The sequence below is a fragment of the Antechinus flavipes genome, chromosome 5, assembly GCF_016432865.1.
Source record: "Antechinus flavipes isolate AdamAnt ecotype Samford, QLD, Australia chromosome 5, AdamAnt_v2, whole genome shotgun sequence".
NCBI classification, from domain to species: domain Eukaryota; kingdom Metazoa; phylum Chordata; class Mammalia; order Dasyuromorphia; family Dasyuridae; genus Antechinus; species Antechinus flavipes.
Window position 1 is genome coordinate 248,805,109 of NC_067402.1, and position 23,436 is coordinate 248,828,544.

Sequence of the window (23,436 nt, forward strand, 5' to 3'; positions counted from 1 at the left end):
TTTTATTCTCTCAATGATCCTGGGAATAGGTGCTGTTATCTTCTTGTTTTACAGATTAGGAAACTAAAATAGGCAGAGATTAAGAGCTTTGACTGTTAGCAAGTTACTTGAACTCAGGTCTTCTTGATTCTAGCACTGTATGTACTATACCACCTAGTTGCTTAGAAGGCTAGAAAGAACTTTAATAGTAACTGAATCCCACTCTCTCATTTTGCACATGAACAAATTAAGAAATATAAGTAATATAGCATTTGAACACAGGTCTTCTAGGTAAGTACAGCATTCTTTTCATTACATCATGATGACTCTCATTGACTTTTGGAGAATGTTTCCGATGTCTTCCACTGCATTCTAGGTCTATTTCCAATCATCTTAGTCTATATCTAGTCATTGGACCCACATGGTTGTGGAGGAGAAAGTGAGGTTGATGACTTTGCACAACCCTTCTTCATTTAAATACAATTTACATTTTTCGTAAACAACAACATTTTTACCAACAGAGAGAGATTCTTATTGTTTTTTAAGGCATTACCTCCCAACTCAATTGAAAGGTAACTGGTTTTCACAATAATTAGAATATTACCAAAGAAAAATAAGCTGCTTCAGCCCATCTTTGGAGATTTTCAAGAAGGAAAGTGACCAATTTTTAGGAATGATATGATAAGAAATTCCTTTGGGGGTATGGATTATATAGATGATCATGGAAATCCCTTCTAGGTCTAAAATATTGTGATTCTCTTCAAGTTACCTAAAAAGGAAATATTATTACTTTAATTAAAGAATCATAGCTTTAGTGTTAAAAGACTGTAGTGGTCATGAAGACCAGTTTACAGATGAGGAAATTAGGGCCCAAAGAAGTTAAATGACATATAAAAAGCATAGCATAGGCTTATAGCTAAGGTCCTTTTCCCACTCCAGAGCTAAAGCATTATTCACACCATCATTCTGAATTAATAGCCAAATGCACATATGTATCAATTATTTTTTTCCCAGATAGTGGGAAATGAAACACAGATGGATAAAGCAGAGACAGAACACTGGGTACTGGCCATACAATATTGAGAGGAAGCAGGGGGCCTTGGACATCCACAAGAAAATAGAAAGCAACTGGTAAGCAAAGACAAAATCAAGGGGGAACGGCAATGAAAAATGTAATGTTACCAAAAGTCAGGATATATCTTCAAGAAACCATATTGATAATGTATATTATTTAGTATATAATAAGTTTTCACTATTGATTTTTAACATTACTCTATATTAAAATAGAATTCCTATTTTTATCACAAATAATGTTATTTGACAAAAAAAAGGTAAGTTCTGCAATCATTCTCTCCATTTGATCTAAGTCCTCTAGAAAGATGTGTAAATTCTTGTACTTTATGTGTGTTTTATGAGTGTTTATGTAAAGAGAAACTCTCTCCTTATCTTTGCACAGGCTACTTTTTGAGTCTGGAATGCTTCTCCTTTCAGTCCTTGGCCTTCCTGGCTCCATGTAAGAACTCAACTCAAATGCTAACTTTTATACAGTGTTTTTTTTACTCTTCTCCCCCAATTCAGAGCGTCATAAAATCATGGAATCATACATTCAGAGATAGAAAGGGTCTTAGATTAATTCAACTGTGACATTTTAGGAGGGGAAGATAGAGTTTGAGAGAGATTAGGTGCATTTTCTCATAAAATAAGGAGTAGAGCTGTAATTTATTCTCCTTCTAAATACAATGATGTTTCTACCATATCTTGTTGCAGTATGTTTCCAATCATGCAACCAAAATTCCAATATTTTGTATATTTTGAATTAATTATTTACATTTCATGCTTTTTTTGTAGACTGTATGTTTGGGTAGGGAGTGCTTCCATCTTTATTTTTATATTCCCAAGTTCTAGTATGGTGTCTGACAAATGGTAGGGGTTTAATATTTGCTCATTGTATTAAACTGAACTCAACCCTGGTTAAGTAATTTTCAAACTCATTTTTTATGCCAATACTCTTTCAATACTATGCTTTTTAGCATCCCCCGCATTGCCTATCACTGATCACCTGAGTAATCTGCGGCATATCACCTCACCACTATGGGCCAGAATGATATGTAAAAAGGAAAAGTGGGACAATATGACCTCTAAGATCTTTTCTAGTTCTAAGTTTATGATCTATTCATCTATATTTACTCTTTTCTTTCCCAGGCTAGCTAAACAACCCACAGTAAATGTGATTATTTTTAACAACCACAGCTAAACAAGTTATTCAACTATTCTTTATATACCATGTTTTTTAAATTCTTCTGCATCCAGGTCATCAGCTCAAGCTCATCACTGTCTATCTTCAAATATGATTCTTGCTGTAGAATTGAATATGATATCCCAAATGTTATCTGGCCAGTACAGTTTTTTTTTAAAAAGGATTATTACCCTTGTTCAGAACACTGTAATTCTATTATGACATTGCTTAAAATTTGATTACCATTGTTTGACAGTCATATCTCACTATTAATAAAATTTTATTCAACTAAATATGACTATATCTTTTGGAGGGGAGGAGAGTGGTTAATATATCAAGTCTTTCTATGTCTCTATGGGTATGTGTGTATTGGGGGAAGTTAGCCTACAGAGAGTACATTTACTCTTGACTCTAATTGTGTAAGCTTTATACATCTTGAACCAACAATATACAGTCTTCTTTTGGGGGACATTCTGTGGTAAGGCATTCTTCAGAAAAGATTATTTATAGCCACCAACACTCTTGATATACAGAAAGGATGGGAAACAGCTTTAGAACTGTAAGCAAAATCTCATCCTTCCTTGTACCTGAAGTGTAGACATGACCTAATTTCATGCTTGTTATTATCACAGTTACTTCCTGACTTTTGGTCCCATGTCATTCTCTTTTACTTAGATCTAGCTTCAATGTACAATAATACAATTCATAATCATACCTTCGAGATGAAGACAGTATTCTCCTTGACATTTCTTTCAATACAAACTGTTCTCCCATAAAAAGTGGCCATTACAAAACCACTTCATCATAAACTGAGACAAGGTATTCTATAGTACTAGAAAGTCTAAGGATATTTTCCAAAACATCAAATAGTCATTGACTTCTGATTTTGTGCTATATGTCATAATAAACATGACTTCATCCCTCATGCTTTAATGTAAAATACCAGAGCTATGCTTAACCCCAAAATATAAGAAAGAATTGAGGCATCCATTAATTACTATTCAGAAAAACAATGCCTCAAACACAGTGTAAATATAAAGTATTTCCAAAGAAGCTTTTGCTGTTTCCATGGCACTCAAAATGTCTCATACAATGTGTTTTTACAATCTTAATGATTTCTTTAGTAAATATTTTCATATATATGTATTGTCTTTCATGAAAGAATTTAAGGTTCTTGGGGGAAGAGACCATTTCATTTTTATTTTTTAATATCCTAGTCTGGCCTAGTGCTCAGAACAGAGCATGTGCTTATATGTTTATAGATTTTGAAATTCTGAAACTAAGTCAAGTGAGCAAAGGATCTGAGGACACTCTGCCTTAGTCAGATAAAGTTGTAGCCTGGGTCTTGGGAAAATGGTTGATGCCCCGATCTTTCTTATTCCCAAGTGAAGGCAAATTGTGGGTAATGGGATGCTCAAATCAGGAATGTGTAGGAGTGAAAGGGGGTAGATCCTTGGAAAGGGACTACATGGTTACAGGGCATTTGGGAATGGTGTCATAATGTTAACTTGGGAGTAGGCAAGGAAAAAAGCATTACAGAGCATAAAACTTGGAAGATTAGTTGATGTGGGTTTGCTGTAGGAAACCTTCCCCAAGGCATCAGTTACCCTAAGCATCTTAGGCAAACCTCAAGTCCTTTAGTAACAACTCTAATTTCATGAAGTACATTTCAAAAGACTTGTTCATCCTACTTTGTTTTCAAGAAACCTTGTGCTCATTAATTATGAATACATGTTTATTTATAAGCAAAGTCAAATACTGTTTCTCCAAGTTCACTGCCACTAGAGATTTTCTCTATCTCCACTGGAAGTCCAATGTTGCAAGATCTTTTTGAATCTCTTCTTCAGCCTCATAGATTATTGAAAGAGGTCCTAATCTGGCTGATCTCTTTATACTATCCATAAAAGTTAACTTCTATTGGTAAATTGTTTTGGTATTCCCGAAGGCTATTATCTTATTTCATTAGTTTTATTATTATAGCATATATGGGGATTGCTCACAATAAAGCACAAGCAAGGACTAGATTTGCTATCCTAGAATTGACTGAAAAGATCCAATGTTCTTACTAGGTATCTGTCCTTTCATGAAAAGTTGCCAAGAAGGCTTGGCCAAAGAATCATGGATGGATTTTGTAAGACCATTTTCAGGGGGAGAAATTACTGAATGCTTTCAAAATATATCACAATATTCTTGATTATATCTCAACACTTTTCAAAAATATACTTTTCATAGTAGGCATTTAGTTCTGAAACGGGTAGCTGAATGCCACAACAATCTCAGCTCAACACAAATGATTTGTAGCACATGAATTGCCAGATGTTATTCTTTCTAACATTAAGTATACATTTATCTCCACTGAGTCAAATGCCTTTGTGTACAGGAACATTATCAAAGGTGCCAGAATTTAACCTTCTTCAACCACATCAAGCAAGTAAAAGCAGGCTAAAGCTTTTTAAAATCAAGTGGGTCTATTGGGAGGGCCAACAAAACCATTTATATTTATTATTCCTCAGCATGTTGTACCATATTCAATAACAGAAACATTTTGTGAAGAATTATCAATAGTGCAAAATTTCAAGGTTTGGTTTATTCCTGATGCACCCAAAGAAGATACACTATGACTAGGCAATACACCCTGCATTCTGCACCCAATACCGTAGCACTGGTCCTGCATTTAAGAAGTACTGAGTTCAAATATAGCCTCATGCATCAATTATGAGATCTTGGGTGTTTGTTGAACAAATTTCTAAAATAATCAAATAGTGAGAAAATTGGAAGGAAGCTCAGAGATCATCTAGTCACTCAGGAATGGTACCAGAATCCCTCTTTTCAGCTGCCCAACCACCTACCTTTAAATTGCACATTTCATGTTAAGGTGAACCCAATAGGGACTTTATAAGTAACGGGAAGCTTTCTTCCTGTTGACATCAAGTTTAAACTTTTGCAACATCTTTGCAACATCTAGCCAAGACTCCCAGTTCTGAGCTCTGGAACCAAGAAGAAATCAATTTCTTCTTCAAATGATAGTTCTTCAAATACTTTAAGACAGCTATCAAGTGTCTCATAAGAGGGGAAGAACCCATCATTAAGCTCCTAAATAAATTAGACCTGTTTTATAGCACCAAATTTTCCTAGTTGATAAAGACACATTTTGGGGCTTTGAAGTAATGATTCTATAAAAGAAAACATTTTTCTTCGGTATTTTTAAAATCCTTTGCTCACTTTTTGGATTTTTTTTTTTTTTGTAAAAACACCCAAAAGCATTCTTGAGGCTATCAGATATCTAACTTATGTTGTTGGTTGGATGTAGACAAACTACTGACAGGCTTTGAGAATTTCGGAGAGGTCTTTTTATTTTGAACACTGAAACTTGAAGATTCATAGTTTTCCTGGTGATCACTCCTAAAACAAACACATTTCATTGCTCATTGATTTTTCTAATAACTTGCAGTCAAAGTATAATGGGATGACTTATCCAACATTCCTCAATTCACCATTTATGTGTTTACGTCACTTTCCTAGAACTCTTTTCCATGGACCAGAAATTTAACTGACAAAAACAAACTGATGTTTTGTTTTTTGTTGCTGAGGAAAGGTGACTAGGAAAGTCACTAATAACTTTAAAATGCCATTAGGACTTGATTGAGCACTAGATGTATACAGCATGGAAGAAGGTGAAAAACTTTGTATTGTCACTCTATGTGAAGTAGCTAGGTGAAATGGTGAAAGTTTTGGGACTGGAATCGAAAAGATGAATTCAAATTCAGCCTTAGACATTCAACTAGTTGTGTGACCCTAGATAAGTCACAAGTTCTTTCTGTCTCAGTTTTCTCATGAGCAAAATTGGAATAATAATAATAGCACTTACTTCCAGGGTTGTTGTGAGAATCAAATGCTAAAATACTTAGCATTTTTTAAAGAAAGAAATACAAGCTATCAATTATGAAATGAAAAATATGTTCTAAATTATTAAAAATTAGAGAAATGAAAATTAAAACAACACTGAAATTCTGCCTATACTGTACTGGCAAAGATGACAAAAGAAGAAAATATAAAAAAAAATTAGAGAGGCTATGTGAAAACAGACAATCTAGTGTGCTCTTGGTGGAATTATGATTTCATCCCGCCATTCTGAAATCCAATTTGAAACTATACTAATATCTGTATACTGGGTCTGTATCCCAAAGAGATCATAAAAAAAGGAAAAGGACCCACATGTATAAAAATGTTTCTGGCAGCCCTTTTTGTAGTGGAATTTGAACCTGAATGAATGGACCATCAATTAAGGAATGGCTAAACAAGTTCTGGTATATGAAAATAATGGAATATTATTGTTCTATAAACAAAAAGATGAACAAGCTGACTTTAGAAAGGCCTGGAAAGATTTACACGAACCAATGCTGAAAGAAACAAGCAGAACTAGGAATACATTGTACACAATAACAGCAAGAATGTGATCCAAAGCAATCCCAATAGATTTTGGACAGAAAATGTCATTTGCATCCAAAAAAAAGAAGTAAGGAAACTGAATGTAAATCAATACATGCTATATTCACTTAAAAAATCATATCAAGTATTTATTTTCTTTTTTTCCTTCTAACAGACAAAAATATCAGTATTTACTATCTCAAATCAGACTACAACTACTGATTTAGAATAATTTGTGATTGCTATTTTTATCCAAGTATATAGTCAAAAACAATAATTTACCTATCAAGTTTGGGTTATAATGATTGTAAAAGTAGGCAATAATTTCTTATCAAAATATTAGTCAATATATTATATATTTAAAGTTTGCCATGTGCTTTACACTTTTATCTCATCTGATCTTCACAACAACTCTATGAGTATTGATATTCTATCCCCATTTTATAGATACGGAAACTAAGAATGAAGAAACTTGCCCATGTTCACATTGCTAAAATCTGAAGCACACTTGTCTTTTGTCTTTCTAACTCGGAAGCACTAATTCCAAGGCAAGCATTCTTACTTGCTACCACAACATGGTTGAGAGCTCCCATGATATAGCAGAAATACCATTGCATCTAGAATCATTCAGTCTGATGTTGAACTCTGCTGATTACTATCCATGTAACCTAAAAGTATGTAACTTAGCAGTGTATGAACTTGGACATATCATAAGAGATGGACTCCATGACCTCAAAGTCCCTTGTCACAATTTCCTCATTTATAAAAAAAAGAGGATGAAATTAGATGATTTCAAGTGGAAAGTAAACTTTTGGAAGGCAAAGACTATTTCCTATTTTCTCTTTGTATAACTATACCCAGCATAGCACTTAACATATGGTAAGCTATTAATAGGGCTTGTTGAGTTAAATGGAATTTAAATCTACAAATTAATGGATATCTGTGACTCTATACAAATCATTTTACAATGACTTCTTTGATGTATACAATCTGTCTTCTATCTTTAAAGTTAGTAATCATAAGCAGCTGTACAAAGGGGATAGGACAAACAATTTTAAACATTATTCAAATGTGAAGTCATTTTGTTTTCTCCTAAAAATCTTCAGTGGCAATATGGTATTAAATACTAATACAGAAACTAAGTTTTAAATAATTCCATGTCCTGTGAAAGATATACTGCAAGAAATAACTGATATAATTAAAGTCATTAACAATGAGCCATAAATTTAACTTATTTGTTGTTCAGTGATGTCCAACTCTTTATAACTTTATTTGGGTGTTTCTTGGCAAAGATACTGAAATAGTTTCGCATTTCCTTCTCCATCTCAATTTCCAGATGAGGAAACTGAGACAAACAAGTTAAATGACTTGCCCAGGATGATGTTTCAGAGGCCTTATTTGAACTGAAGGAAGGCATCTTCCTGATTCCAGACTTGAGACTCTATCCACTATGCCACCTCACTGTCCCCATAATACAGTAGATATTGTATAAAATCTTTAAAAAATGATTTTACTATCAAAAATCCACTTGTATAAAAAATTAAAACTGACCACATAAACCGAATGTATATATTTACAGATACAAATTTATCAGCATATTTAACTTGTTTTTGTTATCAGTACTATAATTTACTTACTAATAACATTCAATTAGTTTGTAATGTATAAGAAAAAAATTTGAGCACGATGCAAAAACTATTTTGAAATATAAAATAAAGCATGTAGGATGAATACCTCTCATTTTTTGTCTTGCAAATATTTATTCTTCCCTTGATAAGAAAAAATACCTATAATGTCTTTTGTTTTCCCTCTTGGATATTTAACTAATGATAATTTGCAGAACTAACATGTGGATTAGGAATTAACAATGCTTCAATAACACTTTTCTTTTCCTAGAGTTTTTAAATGTTGAAATCAAACATTTTCTCATCTCAGCTGAGTTCACACAGATTCATAAAAGCTAGGTCTTTGATGACCATTTTCAAATACAAAAATATCTCAAATGCCCTGATTCTTGATGTTCTCTCTGCTCATTCTTTTCTGACATAACATGCTTAAATATCCTTAGTGGGTAGCATAACTCTTTAATAATATGCCTCTAAGTGAATTAGTCCAAGCAACATCTCTCTGTAACTCTCACTGGGTTAGTACAGATCATCCACTTTTCACATGAATCTGGAGGTTAAATTTACTGCTAAAAATACAAAATTCTTCTTGAGGTATCAGAATCAAGTTGACATACCTCAAGAATTATAGCATTTTAAAAGAATCTCTGAAGCTTTTCAAATATCACATATGAAAACTATCCTAGAAGTACACTCTACAATGGCAACTATCATAGAATTTGGTTACAAGGCATTAATATTAAAAAAAAATAATAGCTATTATCATATTTTCAAAGACTATCAAGTTTTTCTAACATTATCTCTATGTTGCAGAATAGAAATAAATACTCCAAGTTAACATACATATATGTACGTAAACAATATATATTATATATAAACAAAATATATGAATATGTGTACATATACACAAATATATTAATATATGTAAATATATGTATATATGCAATAGCTATTATACATAAACTTATATATAATTTGTCTTTTCCTTGATCTTTTATAATCATAGTTTGCTAATAATTTTTAAAGGCTTTAAAAGTTGTTCTTTTTTTTTTACATAGCTATTATTATTCTGTAAATTGTTCTCCTGGTTCTGCTTATTTTTATTCTGTTTAATTAAAACAAGTATTTGGGCATGGCTGATATAGAAATTTGTCTTCCTTGACTTCAGATATTTGGCATCTTAATTGTTTGTTGTATAAGCTAGGTAATGCAGTAGACAGAATCATGAACTGAGAGTCAAAAAGACCTCAGGTCAAACTCTATCAGGCATCTACTCACTGGTTCTGGATAAGCCACTTAATCTCTCTCAGGATTATTTCCTTCACCTATAAAACTGGGATAATAAAAGCACCTATCACACAGAATTGCTATGAAGATCAAATAACACACGTGAAAATTTAAATTTAAAGTGCCATTAATATTATAATATTATCATTGTTGTTATTATTAATTTGTTGCAAAAATTTTCTTTTCTGTTTTTTTCTTTACCCTTTGGGGAGATGTGGGGTCAGAAAATAAATACATTTATACAATGAAAATTAATTATCTTTTTTCCTTTAATATATGAAGCTGAGGTGGAAATAACTGCATTTTAAGTTTTGCAATATTTTAATGTATAAGACATTATTAATGGTATGTAAGAACCAGAAAAGAAAATGAACATTTATGAGGAATATGAAAGCATAAGTATATAGATTAAGTACCAGATAGTATAAGAATCAAAGATCTCTAATATGTTACTTAGCACACAAAAGAAAGTAGTAGTAGTAGTAGTAGTAGTAGTAGTAGTAGTAGTAGTAGTAGTAATAGTAGTAGTAGTGTAGAGGTAGTAGTAGTAGCAGTCGTAGTAGTAATAAAAGTATATGGCACATAGGCAGTTTTTAATAAATATGTGTTGATTATTTGAAATTCAAACATTCATTTTATAAAGTTAAGAAATAATAATGGGACAAGTAATATTAAACATACTTCTCAATGATTAAGATACATTTACATTGACCTTTTTTTTTTCTCAAAAATATTCATCTAGTAAAAACTAAGGAATTTTGAGCCCTTGAAACACAGTATATACACATGATCCAAAGTTTCTCAGAAAAGAGATTATGCTATTAGAAAAACATGGGTTCCAATTGTTCATAAAAGAGCCAAAGTTACCAATGACCTCTCTCTAAGTTCCAATAGGAAGAGAGAGAGGTTAAGGTAATATGTAGGATATATGTTAGGATAGGATGTGAAAAGATCTCTGTTGGGAGGTATTATGCTAGTACTAATGATTAATAGTATCACTGATTGCTGTCTGGAAGGGACTGTGGAGGCTAACTGATTCAATCCATTTCCTCACATTTTACAGATCAAAAAATTGAGGGCTACCAAGGTAAGTACCTTGCCCAAATTCATCCTGATAGCAGTGGAATTAGATTTCAATCCAAATTATCTGATCTTATAGCCAGTGTTCTCACCATATATGCACATTGCAGTGGCAAGTAAAGAAATCCTAAATGCCATAAAGCACTATCCTATTTTCCTTCCCCCTTTAAGTCTTACATTATTTCTCTGCCCTCTCTCCTAGTCCTTCCTTTTCTCCTTATTCCTCCTCAAGTTTCTCAGCTTTTTCCTCTGTATCTTAATCAAATAAAATAAATAATAAAGGGGTGTGTGTGTGTGTGTGTGTGTGTGTGTGTGTGTGTGTGTGTGTATAGATAAGCAAAACTGATAAATTAGACAGGGGAAGAATCTAAACAAAATCAAAATGGCAATTGTTGAAGGAAATATTTTAAAAGAGAGCAGGTTAAAAAAAATTATAGAGAAACAAGAGGTCTCACTCTGGAGAAAAAGAAAAAAAGTCCAAGTGGGTCATTCGTGGTAAATGGGCTATCTTGCTTTTGAAGAAAAATTGGACATTCCTAAAAGACCTACCTAGACATCTATAAGAGATACTTCCTTTGGTACCCAGAAACTGGGGAAAAGGTGTACCTTAATACATTGCAGATATGAAACAACTTGGTGACCTTACAAGAAGCAAAGTTAGCAATACCAAATTTAGTATTCAAGCCTGAAAAAACTGAATAGAATTAAAGCTGAACTTCAGAATTCAGTTCAATTCACAACAACAGTTACAAAATATACAATTAAAAGAAAGCAGTATTTTTTTTAGCTTATACGTTGATTCCAGAAGGTAACTATATCCCATATGGATCTACTACTAGCAGAATATGAAGCTGTTTAGGTTATGGATATGTCTAGAATGAAATTTTCTCTCTCTCTCTCTCTCTCTCTCTCTCTCTCTCTCTCTCTCTCTCTCTCCCCCCCCCCTCCCTCTGTCTGTTTCTCTGTCTCCACATTCACATATACACAAATACACACGTTTATATTTTAAATGATTAAGATTTAGAGGAGAAAGCTTAGAAGGTGAAAGAAGAAGGAGGAAAAAAAGAGAGACTAGGAAAGAAGACAGGGGAAGAATATGGGACTAAAAGGAGGAGGAGAAATAGGATAGATGGGCAGAATGAAGTCACAGAAGATGCAAAAAAGAGGAAGAGCAAGAAGAGGAGGAAGAGAAAAAGAAAAGAGAAAGGGAAGAACAGAAGTGATAGTAATTTTTAAATAACAGTTTTCTTTGAAATGTGAATAAAGATTTTAAAAGCATACATTTTTATTATTCATAACGTTATACTGACTTTATATTGTTCACGGGAAGTTTTGAGATTTAATATTGTTGTTATTATGAAAGTCAATGCAATGCTTTTAATAAAGTTTGAATTTAATGTATGTTCACTTATTATTTTCTCAAGTGCTACCCTCATAAGATGGCCTCCTACAACATAATACAATATAAAAATCGTCACCTTTTAGGAAAAAATGCCATTTCAATATTTGAATTCTATTCATATTGTACGCATATTGTCAAGTAAAATGTTACAGAACAAAAAAAAGTAAAATTGTAGTATGAGAATAAAAATAGTATTGAGGAATAAGGATTATACCTGAAGAACAAATCTTATCCAAATAAGAGCAAGAAAGATTCACTTCATAGGCTATACCAAATTTAGAAATGGGCTGTGTTCCAAAGATGAATGTCAGGACATATTTTAATATAGAAATAATATTAGAAAAAAATAGTTAAGTTCTTTGATCAGCAACAGAATTCTATTTACACAGTATAATGCACCTGAAATTGAATACCAATTGTTTCACAGGTTGCAACCACAACTGTTTATAATAATAATGTTTCTAAACAAAATTGCATCCAATCTTCAAACTTTGAACGCCAGGAAAATTCTAATCCAGTTTAAATGCTGATACAGCAGGGCAAATAGGGATTCTATCTTCTATTTTGCTACCTGCCAAAAAATTGACCTAAATATGTCCTTAGCTTCAAGTCATTGATAGTAAATCCCAACCATGTTCATGGGGGACAGGAGGCAAAGAGATGACTGTCTCTAGCAGGACCCAAAGCTTCAAAGGAGAGAGGACAAAAGAATAAATTGATGGCAAAACTAGAGTTTACACTTTTAGACTGATAGATTAGGAAAATGAAGAGGAAGGAATGAGAACTGGAGCTGTTATTTAAAGTTAAAGTAAAAATGAAGAAGTGAAATGAGAAGGAAAATAAAGTCTGGATATTTAATGGAGTATGGCAGTGAGATAGGTTTTTTTTTTCCTCTTCCTTTTCATGAAGGCTATTTGCTTGAACAGAATACAAAGGACTCAGGGAGAGTGGAAAACCAGGGGGGAATAACACAAGTTAATTATATTTGGATAAAGATTAATAGAGACAGAAACAAAAATGAAAATTATTTACAATATATAATGCAGACCAACCAAAAAAGGAAAATAGAGAAGGAATTCAGAAAAGATATCCTAAAACAAATTTGTCATAGGAACAAGACACAGGCATTCTGAGAGATTTACTTCAATTACCCGGACATCTATTGGAGCTCTCTTCCTTTGCAAAGCAGAGAAGATAATTATTTTCAGCCTTGCCTTAATGGTGATTTCATTATTCAAAAGATGGAGAAATTATTGAAAAAAGATTCAATTCTGGATAAAATTTGCAGCAACTGGATGATGAAACAGAAATGCAGGAGGGATATTTTTCATTCCAAACATCATGGGAAAAGGAATAATACAACCAAAAACTACCTAGAAAAACTGGAAAGGAATAGAAAAGATGCCTACAATATCACTGCTATTCTTTTCATAGTTCTCTTTTCTATAACATGGTAGAGCAGCAAGTAAAATTCTTCCATTTTCTCCTTTAAATTTTCTTCTCTTTTTGACAATTAGATGGTGCTCTACATTTCCTTTCTTTTTTGAAAGTAGAGATTTTTACTTATTTCATTAAATATTTTCCAATTACTTGTAAAAAAAAAAAATTAACACTCTTCTTTAAATTTTGGATTTCAAATTGAACCCCTAACTTCTCTCCTATGTCCTCTTTGAGGAAACAATTTCATATCACTTATACGTATAAAGTCCTGCAAAGCATATTTCCATATTAGTAATGTTGTAAAAGAAAATAAAACAATAAAAAGAAAGAAAAAAGATATGTTTCATATTTTTATAAGTATACATCCATTTTACATTGATTGTCAAATTTGTTAGCATATAATTGGGCAAAATAACTACATCGCTTTAAATTCCTCTTTATTGGTGATGCATTCACCCTTTTAATTTTGGATACTAATAATTTAGTTTTTTTTTTTTTTAAATCAAATTAACCAACAGTTTGTCTATTGGTGCTTCTCCTCCCTCCCCCCCCATAAAACCAGCTGTCAATTTTACTTATTAGTTCAATGGTCTTTCTGCTTTTAACTTTATTAATCTCTCCTTTAATTTTCAGGATTTTATTTTTTGGGTTTAATTGGAGATTTTAAATTTGTACTTTTTCTGGTTTCTTTTAGTTGTGTGTCGAGAAAAAGCCACCTGATCTTTCTCTCATTTATTTCTGTACACATCAAGAGATGACTATGAATGTGAATGGAATGAATTCACTCATAAAACAGAAAAATGTAGCAGAATGGATTAGAAATTAGAATACAGCAATACGTTAACAAGAGAGAAACAGAGACAAACAGAATTAAAAAGAACTGGAACAGAATCTATTACGGTTCAGCTAAAGTTAAAATATAAAAAAATAGCATTCATGATTTCAAAGCCAAAGCTTAAATAAATTTAATGAAAAGTAACAAGCAAAGGAAATTACATTTTGATAAAAAGGAACCAAAGAAAATAAAGTATTAGCAATACTCAACATATATGTACCAAATGGCATAGCAATCAAATTCTTAAAGGAAAAGTTAAATAAATTACAGGAGAAAATAGACAGCAAAAATTACTGGAGGACCTTAACTTTACACTCTCAGGGCTAAATGTATTTAACTATAAAAAAAAAAGAAGTCAAGGAAATGAATAGATTCTTTAAAAAGTTAAATATAATAGACTTCTGGAGAAAACTGAATAGGAAGAGAAAGGAGTATACTTTTTCTCTATAGTACTTGGAACTTTAACCAAAAAAAAAAAAATGACCATCTATCAGGGCATAAAAATCTTACAACCAAATGCAGAAAAGCAGAAATATTAAATGTATCTCTCTTTCATACCATAATTCAATAATAATTACCTTTAATATACAGTTATAAAAGGAAAAATTAAAAGTTAATTGGAAACAAAATAATCTAATCCTAATGAATGAGGGGGTCAAAGAACAAATCATAAAAACAATCAATTATTTCATTAAAGATAATGACAACAATGAGACAATGTGCCAAAATTTATGAGAGTCAGCCAAAGTAGTACTTAGGGGACAATTTATATCTCTTAATACTACTGTGTTCTGATGGGAAAAGATACAGTTCTACTCAGCTTCCCTATCACCTCCTTCTCAGAGGTTGGCTGGTCTGAAAATACAAGCAATGTGCCTTAGGTCACATTGATTTGTAATCTAATTTTATCCTCTTTCAAAAAACGTTTATGGCTTTTTAATTTGCTGCTAAAAAATCTGGCAGAGAACAAGGACACAGTTTTAAAGGCTATCAATACTGTTATTAAGCTGCATGTTTAGATGTCTGTATCTTTAAGATTTCTTGTTAAGAATTACAATTTTGAGCTTAAAAAGTATTTAATGTTATTTCCACTAAATGAAAAACATCTTCCCAAGTCTATGTTCTTTTAAGTATTTATTATATTAACAGAAATGAAACAGTAATTAATGCTGATTATATGCTACCATCATATCCTCAGGTAAATTTTATTTATTGAGGTCCTGTCTACCACTGACTCCTGCTCTCACTGGCTTTAAAAGATTCTCAGAACTGCTGCTTGAGAATATCAGTTGCCCTTTCAAAAAAAACCTTCATTGGAGCAGTGTTTATAATAGAGAATATAATGTAGCCTATTGTGTAACCAAACTTAAAAGTTTCTCATATAATTATAAAGGAATGATTTATATATGAATTTATGCATATATATGAGGTTTGGATTACATAATTTCTAAGGTTCTTTCCAGCACTAAATCTATGAATCCTCCATTTCCTCCATTGTTAATTTTGTGTCTGGATTTTAAATTCTATCCCTTCAAAGTAGGGGCTACTTACAGCTAACCTGTGATTCTGAACCTTATTTGCATTCATTAAAGACGGCTTGATGAAAGATTACTACCCAACTTGGCAAATACTTGGTCCTACTCTGCTTGTTTGGTTTCTTCTATGACTGACTCCCTGCCTTTTTTTTTTTACTTTGATTAAATGTAATTCCTTATTGTTTAGTTTATTCAGAAATGCACCTATTTTCCATTTCTCCTTCCTGATATAAAGTGGAATATTATATCATTCAAAAATTATATTTTGTGTCATAAAGACACAATGCCTATAAAGTGAATTGTGAAATCATTACCTGAATATTACAGGTAAGAATGTAGAAGTTCAAAAGTTAAGGAACTTTCTCAATGATACACACTTTATTAGTAGAACTCAGAACTAATAACAATCTTACCAAGTCTTCTGGCTCAGGTATTTGAATAATAAGCTATGTTCTTTTCCCTAAATTCTACTATCAAGACGTGTGAGAACATCAGTATGGGAAACTTCTATTATATTGGAAACTCTCTTCACCTATTCATTTTGCTAATTCATATATAACTTACAATCTCAGTGTTCTTCCTGGACATTAAAAAGATAAAAACCTTACATATCACATAATTTATATGAGTCAGAACTTGACCTAAATCTTGAATTCACGGCCACATCTCTAAACACTTTCACTGTTTCCCCCATTACTGTATAATTCTTGTATTCTGTGACAATACTCTTCAGCAAAATTACAGTTTTTTGTTTAGGTGTCTGTTAATGATGAAATTTCTACCATATGCTCTAGATGCATTATAATTAAGTCTCTGGGTTTAACACTACTCTTTCATAAAGTTCCTGGTCTCCTACTTTTGTCTCCTACATGAATTAGACTTATAATGTAAACTCAATCTCCTCCTGATACAACCACCTGGCTTGGCCTTCATTAAAAACCTCTTCTTTGTACTTTCATTGACTGCATCCCTTATTCCTATGCAGACTGAATTGTGTGTAAATTGTTCTTAATTAAAAGTTCTTCCACATCTCAGTTTTAGGTCTACTTTTGACAAACTTTATCCCTGGAAAAATCTAATGTGTAGTCTTATTCCCTTTGTTAGATTCCTAGATACCAGTTAGCTTAGTGTCACTCAAACAGAAATAACTGTCTTTGTGGGGAGGAAAGATCTAAAATAAATGTTTTATAGGCTAGAACAGGTGCTGACATTAAGAAAATGTACAAATCCATGAACTCTTGTAAATTTCTTCCCAAAATTTTTGTTTTCCTTCATTTAGATTAAGCTTTCGAAAGGATGTTATTCTTTTAGTTCACCAAGTGTCTTGGAGCAAAACTTGATTATAACCAAAGAGAAAATTAGCTAATTGGAGCATCTGGTTTCATGAAGAAAATGGGGCTTTTAAATGATTGTTTTTAATTTTGTTTATAATTAAAATGTGATCTATACTAATACCACTAGAGGAAGTTCTTATAACATGCAGCTCACAAGACCCTTGGTGTACCAAAATATAATTTAAATATTCTTTGTAAATATGATATATCTTCTCCTGCTTATATTCTATATGAGGTAGCTGATATCTAAAAAAAAAAACCTCAAGAAAAAGCAGGCTTTTTTTTTAAACCAACATGGATAAGCCTCTCAGATTTTCTGATTTTTAATCTTGTGAGGATTAAAATCTTAACCACCAATGTATGGTCATGAGATGCCAGATTAGGACTATTTTATCATTTGATCACAGGACATTGCCCTTAAATACATCAAAAAGTTCCATGCTACAATATTCATTGTATAAAGAGAAAAATGAGGTAAAGATGGAAAGGGAAAAAATGTGGGGTACACATAAGCAAAACTAATTACCAGGGCTTTCCCAAAGTAAAAATAAACTATTCTAAATTTTCCCTTCACTAGAAGATTGACATGTAAAGTTTAGATGTATTACAGAGGACTTTGTATTCAGATGTAGATTGAAACACTTGACTACTGAGATTCCTCCCAACCCTGGGATTTTTGAAGTCTTTCCAACAATAGGAATTAGAACCCATATATTCATTTTCATCTGATGTGATATTTAGCTGAGTCTTCCTGTATATCTTCCATAGGAAGTCCAAAAAAATATGTTCAGTACTTTGTTCTGAGGGAGTACTTCTCTCAGTATCTCATTCTCTTCTAAAATAACATGGATACCAAAGCAAGTAGAGAATTGATGTGTTATCCTTTCGTTCAGATTTCATGAATTAAAATAATGGGAAAAATCTAGAGATTTTTGAATTTTTTTAGGAAAAAAAAAATCCTTTACAATACAGGGGAATGTTTTTCTTTTGTTACCCCTTCTCTCCTCCCCAATAAGCTCAAAGTTGGAGTTTTTAAACATAGTAAGAAACATTGCACTTCTATTTGCTACCCTGATAAATCTCTAGTTTCAACCAAAAAATATTTTCTTCTTCATTTCATCTCCTTAAAAACTGAAATTGTTTTAATTTGCAGTTGATATCATGGATATGATAATTTTTTGCATGTGTATCTCTCTTATGCTACTGAATTTTGTATAGGAATTGCTCTTTTGTTTTAAAAAAGTGAAAAAAATCATATTAAACCTCCTAAAATCAGTATCAATCATAGAAACAAATTCAATAGCCTTTCAGAATTCACTAGTGAATTGCATTCACAATGGAGGAATGAAAGTCATTTCCTACTGAAATCTCCAAACTAACAAGCAACTGACACTTTTTATAATTTCAAATGATGAGAACTTGGCTATTATAACTCCTTTTTTTGTTGTTGTTGCTATTATGGCTTCCAAGCAGGAGAATCTACAATTTCATTTACACTTTAGAAACATCATGGTATCTATTTAAATAAGTTCCCATTATTCTAGAGAAGGAACTGTTCCATGGCTATGCATCTTTGTAAGAGACTATTCAGAATTCTGTACTTTATGTGCTGTGGTCAATAATAATCATGGGACCTTGAATTTCATTCTGATTAAAATGCCATAATCAAAGGCTTTGGGTAGTGGGCTTTAACACTGCCATGAAGACTATGGACCTCAGACCAGAAAAAATAAAATAACATAGAATGGCTAGCTTAACAGAAAATATTCTTAAAGACGATGAATAAAATGCAAGACTTCACACTGATTGCTTTTATGTATCATTTAATAACATTTTCTGTTTTTATTTTCCAATAGAGGGTACTTACTTTCTTTGGAGAAAGATAGAGGATCTCTTGAAACCTCATCAAACTCCATAGTTAAAAAAAGTGGGGACAAGTGGAACAAAGAAATTGAATAAAACTATTTAGCTCTAAAAGAACAATTTGAAAATTAAGATTAGACAGAAGAAACATAAAGTCAATTATCTGTTACCAAAGTAGTTCATTTGCAATCCAAGAATAAAGAGTTAAATTCTTATACAATATAAACTCTTTTGAGTATTTCCCTGGTACCCAGCACATAGCAGGCACTTAATAAGTGCTTTTTTTTTATTTTTGAATTGAAATTTGAATTTGTTGAATTAAAAGGTCTGCAGAATCCATAGGACTTTCTTCAGCAAATATTTAGTAAGTATTAGGAATAGTCTCTATGTTAATTTTTATTATTTTTCACCTAACTGCAAATGTAATGTAAATTAGCTTACCAGGTGCTTTTCTGAGAAAAGACTTTTAATAATAAGGTAGATGGAAAAAGAAGAGAGAAACATAAAGGTAAAGATAAGGAGGAGGTACAAGATGCTGTATACAGTATATAATAAGTTAATATTTTCCAAATTGATCTATCAAATAACATTTTTTAAGCACTAACTTTAGAATGGAAACTTACTGGGTGCTAGGGACACAAACACAAAACAAAGGAAAAGTGGCTACTGCCAAGAAGTTTATATTCTACTGGGGAGAGGCAGCACACATAAGATAAGAATATACACCATTCCTGTTGAATTAAAGGTAGTTCATCCATACAAAGAGTGAATATATTCCTTTATTTCTACAGAATTAACACTCTACTTACTTTTTCTATGAATCTATGAATATAAATAACTTGCAAATCACTCTATGAAATTATAAAATGAAAATTAAAAGGCTTAATGTTGCATTTTTTCCTAGGGATAAAAAAAAAAAAGAATCTCTAATTTTCAGCTAAAGTCCTTGAACCCATCCATCTCCATTCTCTTCATTCATTTCTCTCTCTCTTCAAGTCATGAGCTGAAGCAGATCCTACCCAATTACTAATTATCACAAGAGATTTAACCTGCTTTATTTCTGATCTGGGCCAGTTTGTCCTTCTTGGGAGCCACCATATTGCTTTTTAATGTGGACTCTATACTGGCCTTACCTACTTGCAGCTCAAATGCCACAGGTTTAATGATCTGCCAAACAGCCTCCTTCACCTATCATAGGAACTATAGGTGTATATTATAACATCCATCCTTTTCTTTCTTCTTAAATCTTTATAATTTTGTCTCTGTTCTTATTACTGAACTGAAACTGTCATCAATGATTTCTCAGTGATCAAATTCAATAAATTATCTTAATGCTCATCATTTTTTTTTCATATTGATACTGTTGATTAACTCCTTCTGCTGGCTATTTCCTGTCCTCCACGTTTTCATGACTCAGATCTCTTTTTCCTCCTACACATCTGCCACGTTCTCCATCTCCTCTCCTACATCTTCATATTGTCACCCTACTAAATGTGGCTATTTTCCAACCCTCTTCTTTTTCCCCTTTCACTTGTAGATTTCATCTCTTTTCATGCCTTTAATGATCATTCCCATCAAGATGATTCCCAGATCCACATATCCAATTCTAGCTTTTCTCCCAAGATAGTATGCTACATGTCATCATTTGCTTGAATACATTTACAGTTGGATGTCCTAGAGATATCCAACAATCAACATGTCCAAAACTAAACCTTCCCTGTCTCCAATTTTCTTATTGCTAGAAAAAATAATATCATGCTCAAAGTCACAAAGGCTCTCTCAAACTTGGTGTCATTTTAAATTCCTCCTTCTCACTCAGCCCATGAATCTCATCCGCTGTCAAGTCTTGGTATTTCTACCCACTAGCTATTAATGCCTTGCCCTTTCAAATTGCCTTCTATTTATTGAATACATCCTACATACACCTACTTATTTTTATTTGTGTCTTTCTTTTTAAAATGTGTGCTTCTTGAGAGCATTTTGATCTTCCTTTTAATGCTCAGGGCTTAATATAATGCCTGATAAAAAGTAAATTCCTACTGATCACATGGTAAAATGTTCTCTGAGTCAAAAAGCTTTGATTGGTGTCAACTGAAAGCCACTTATCATTTCTTTTAGATAAGTTACCCTTGAATGTAACAGTATAATAAATATTTTCAGTGATTGTGATATGTGGCCCTCAATGGTCTCACTAGCCTCACCTATATTTCCCACAATCATCTCCTAGTATTCTTGATAAACCAGTCTTAGAAAATCAATGAAAGTATCTGCCCACATCAAAAATAAGCAAGCAAAAAAAAAAAATCCTCATACAAATCAAGTTAAATATGAAGAAAAATCAACATAGAATATCCATCAACCCTCCCTTCTTTGGAATTGCTTTCTGGGACATTTCATAGTAACTTGAAAGAAGTATAGCATTCCAGACAAGTTAACGTCCTGATTTGTTAACCATGTGATAGAAGCTTGAAATCTTGGTATATATAAGAGATGTCTATAAAATTACAAAATTGCCCTAATAGTCTTTTCTATAACATGGCTCATAGATTCAGTCACATTATAACATGTGTACACCTTGTAATTAGTTTTATCTTCTTAATTTTGTCACAAAGATCCTTTAAAAGATTTTCCCCCCATATTGTGTTACTTTAGTTAATATTCTATGGAAATTGATGGGACCATTGAGGAGACTAAGATGTATATATGCTGAACCATTAACATTTCCTCAAAGCCATCAAAAGAGCTAGTTATGTCATTTTCTAGAAGTTTCTCAAAGCTTTTAATGAAAAACAAGTATACCATTTTGAATACCACATAATTTCTAGGTGTCCATCAAACTTATTTCAACTAAAATCAACATTCATTTCTGAAGCAACAATCCCTTAATCTTTGTATCATATTAGACTCATATTAAAGAAAACCACATTTTACTTAAAGTCATGACAAAATTTCTATGTCTGAGGGAAAAGTTTAAGTGTTTAAATAACACAAACTAGAAATGGAAATAAATCCCAAATTTGATAGCCTGACAATTACAAGACTAAATTTTTTTTCATCTCAAAGCAGTTTCTATTTTTTCTCTTTATACAATTATGTCACCCTTCAAAATTATATATCCATGGCAAATAGCATGCAGCTAATTATCATACTGGAAAGACTGTTGTACACATCATTTCACTCAGTAGTAATTAAGACTAATGTGTTGGATAGATAGTTGTACTTACCGGTGGATCGGCTCCCTTAGAACCAGCCAGACCTCCTGTTAGCGATTCAATATCCTGAAAAAGGAGAGAGACATTGATTGTAAGACAATTCAGAACAGGACAGATTTCTCAAACCTATTTATTATTTGCTTAAAGTTTCACTATATGAATAAATATGTTGAGATTTCTCTCCACAAGATAAAAACAGACTGGACAAGCAGAGATATGCAAATAGTAATCCAAAGGTGAGCAATTTTAAAAAATGTTTCTCATTAAAACATTTATTAATATAGGGAAGTGGTAGAACTTTGAAAAAAAAAGAGTACTGATCATTTCAAGAACCATGTAAGACAAGAGAAAGACTACAAATAGGAAAGGAGTTCTGAATTTCTATTATTTTCTTAACTTTCAATGTAAAGGAAGAATTTCGTGATATAACTGACTTTAAAATAAGATGAGATGTTACACATTTTAACAATTTTGATTATATAGGCAAAAGCAAAAAAGATAATCCTTTTTGGGTATTTCCTGGTCCAATCAAATGTTATCATGTTTTATGAACTCCCTTTCCTTTTTTTAAATAATAGCTTCTTATTTTCAAAATGGCATGCATCGATGATTTTCAAAATTTACCTTTGCAAAACTGTGTATTTTTTTTCTTCCCTTCCCCTACCTTCTCCCCTAGATGGCAAGTAATCCAGTATGTTAAACATGTGCAAATTTTCTATACATATCATACACATCTACATGGTGCACAAGAAAAATCGGATCAAAGAGGAAAAAAATGAGAATGAAAAACAATGTAAGTAAACAACAATAAAAAAAGTGAAAATACTATATTGTGATTCACACTCAGCCTCTACAATCCTGTCTCTGGGTGCAGATGGCTCTCTTCATCACAACACTATTGGAACTGTCTACAATGTTCTCCTAGTTCTACTCATTTCACTTTGCATGATTTCATATAAATCTCTCAAGGCCTCTCTGAAATCTTCCTGCTGATTGTTTCTCATAAAACAACAATATTCCATAACATTTATATACCATAACTTATTCAGCCATTCTCCAACTGACTGGCATCTAATCAGTTTCCAGTTTCTTGCCACTACAAAAAGGACTGCTACAAACATTTTTGCATATATAGGTCCTTTTCCCTTCTTTATGATCTTATTGACATAGTCAATTATGC

At 32.1% G+C, this 23,436-nt stretch overlaps 1 protein-coding gene across 6 annotated transcripts in view; it reads right to left on the bottom strand.

Moving 5' to 3' along the window:
• PPFIA2 (PTPRF interacting protein alpha 2) overlaps positions 1 to 23,436 on the bottom strand; it is a 668,498-nt gene that overhangs the window by 476,056 nt on the left and 169,006 nt on the right. For all 6 annotated transcript variants that reach the window (XM_051962865.1, XM_051962864.1, XM_051962862.1 and 3 more), the window contains exon 3: positions 22,269 to 22,322. In XM_051962865.1, coding sequence (XP_051818825.1) covers positions 22,269 to 22,322 — 54 coding nt within the window. The remainder of the gene's footprint in view (positions 1 to 22,268; positions 22,323 to 23,436) is intronic.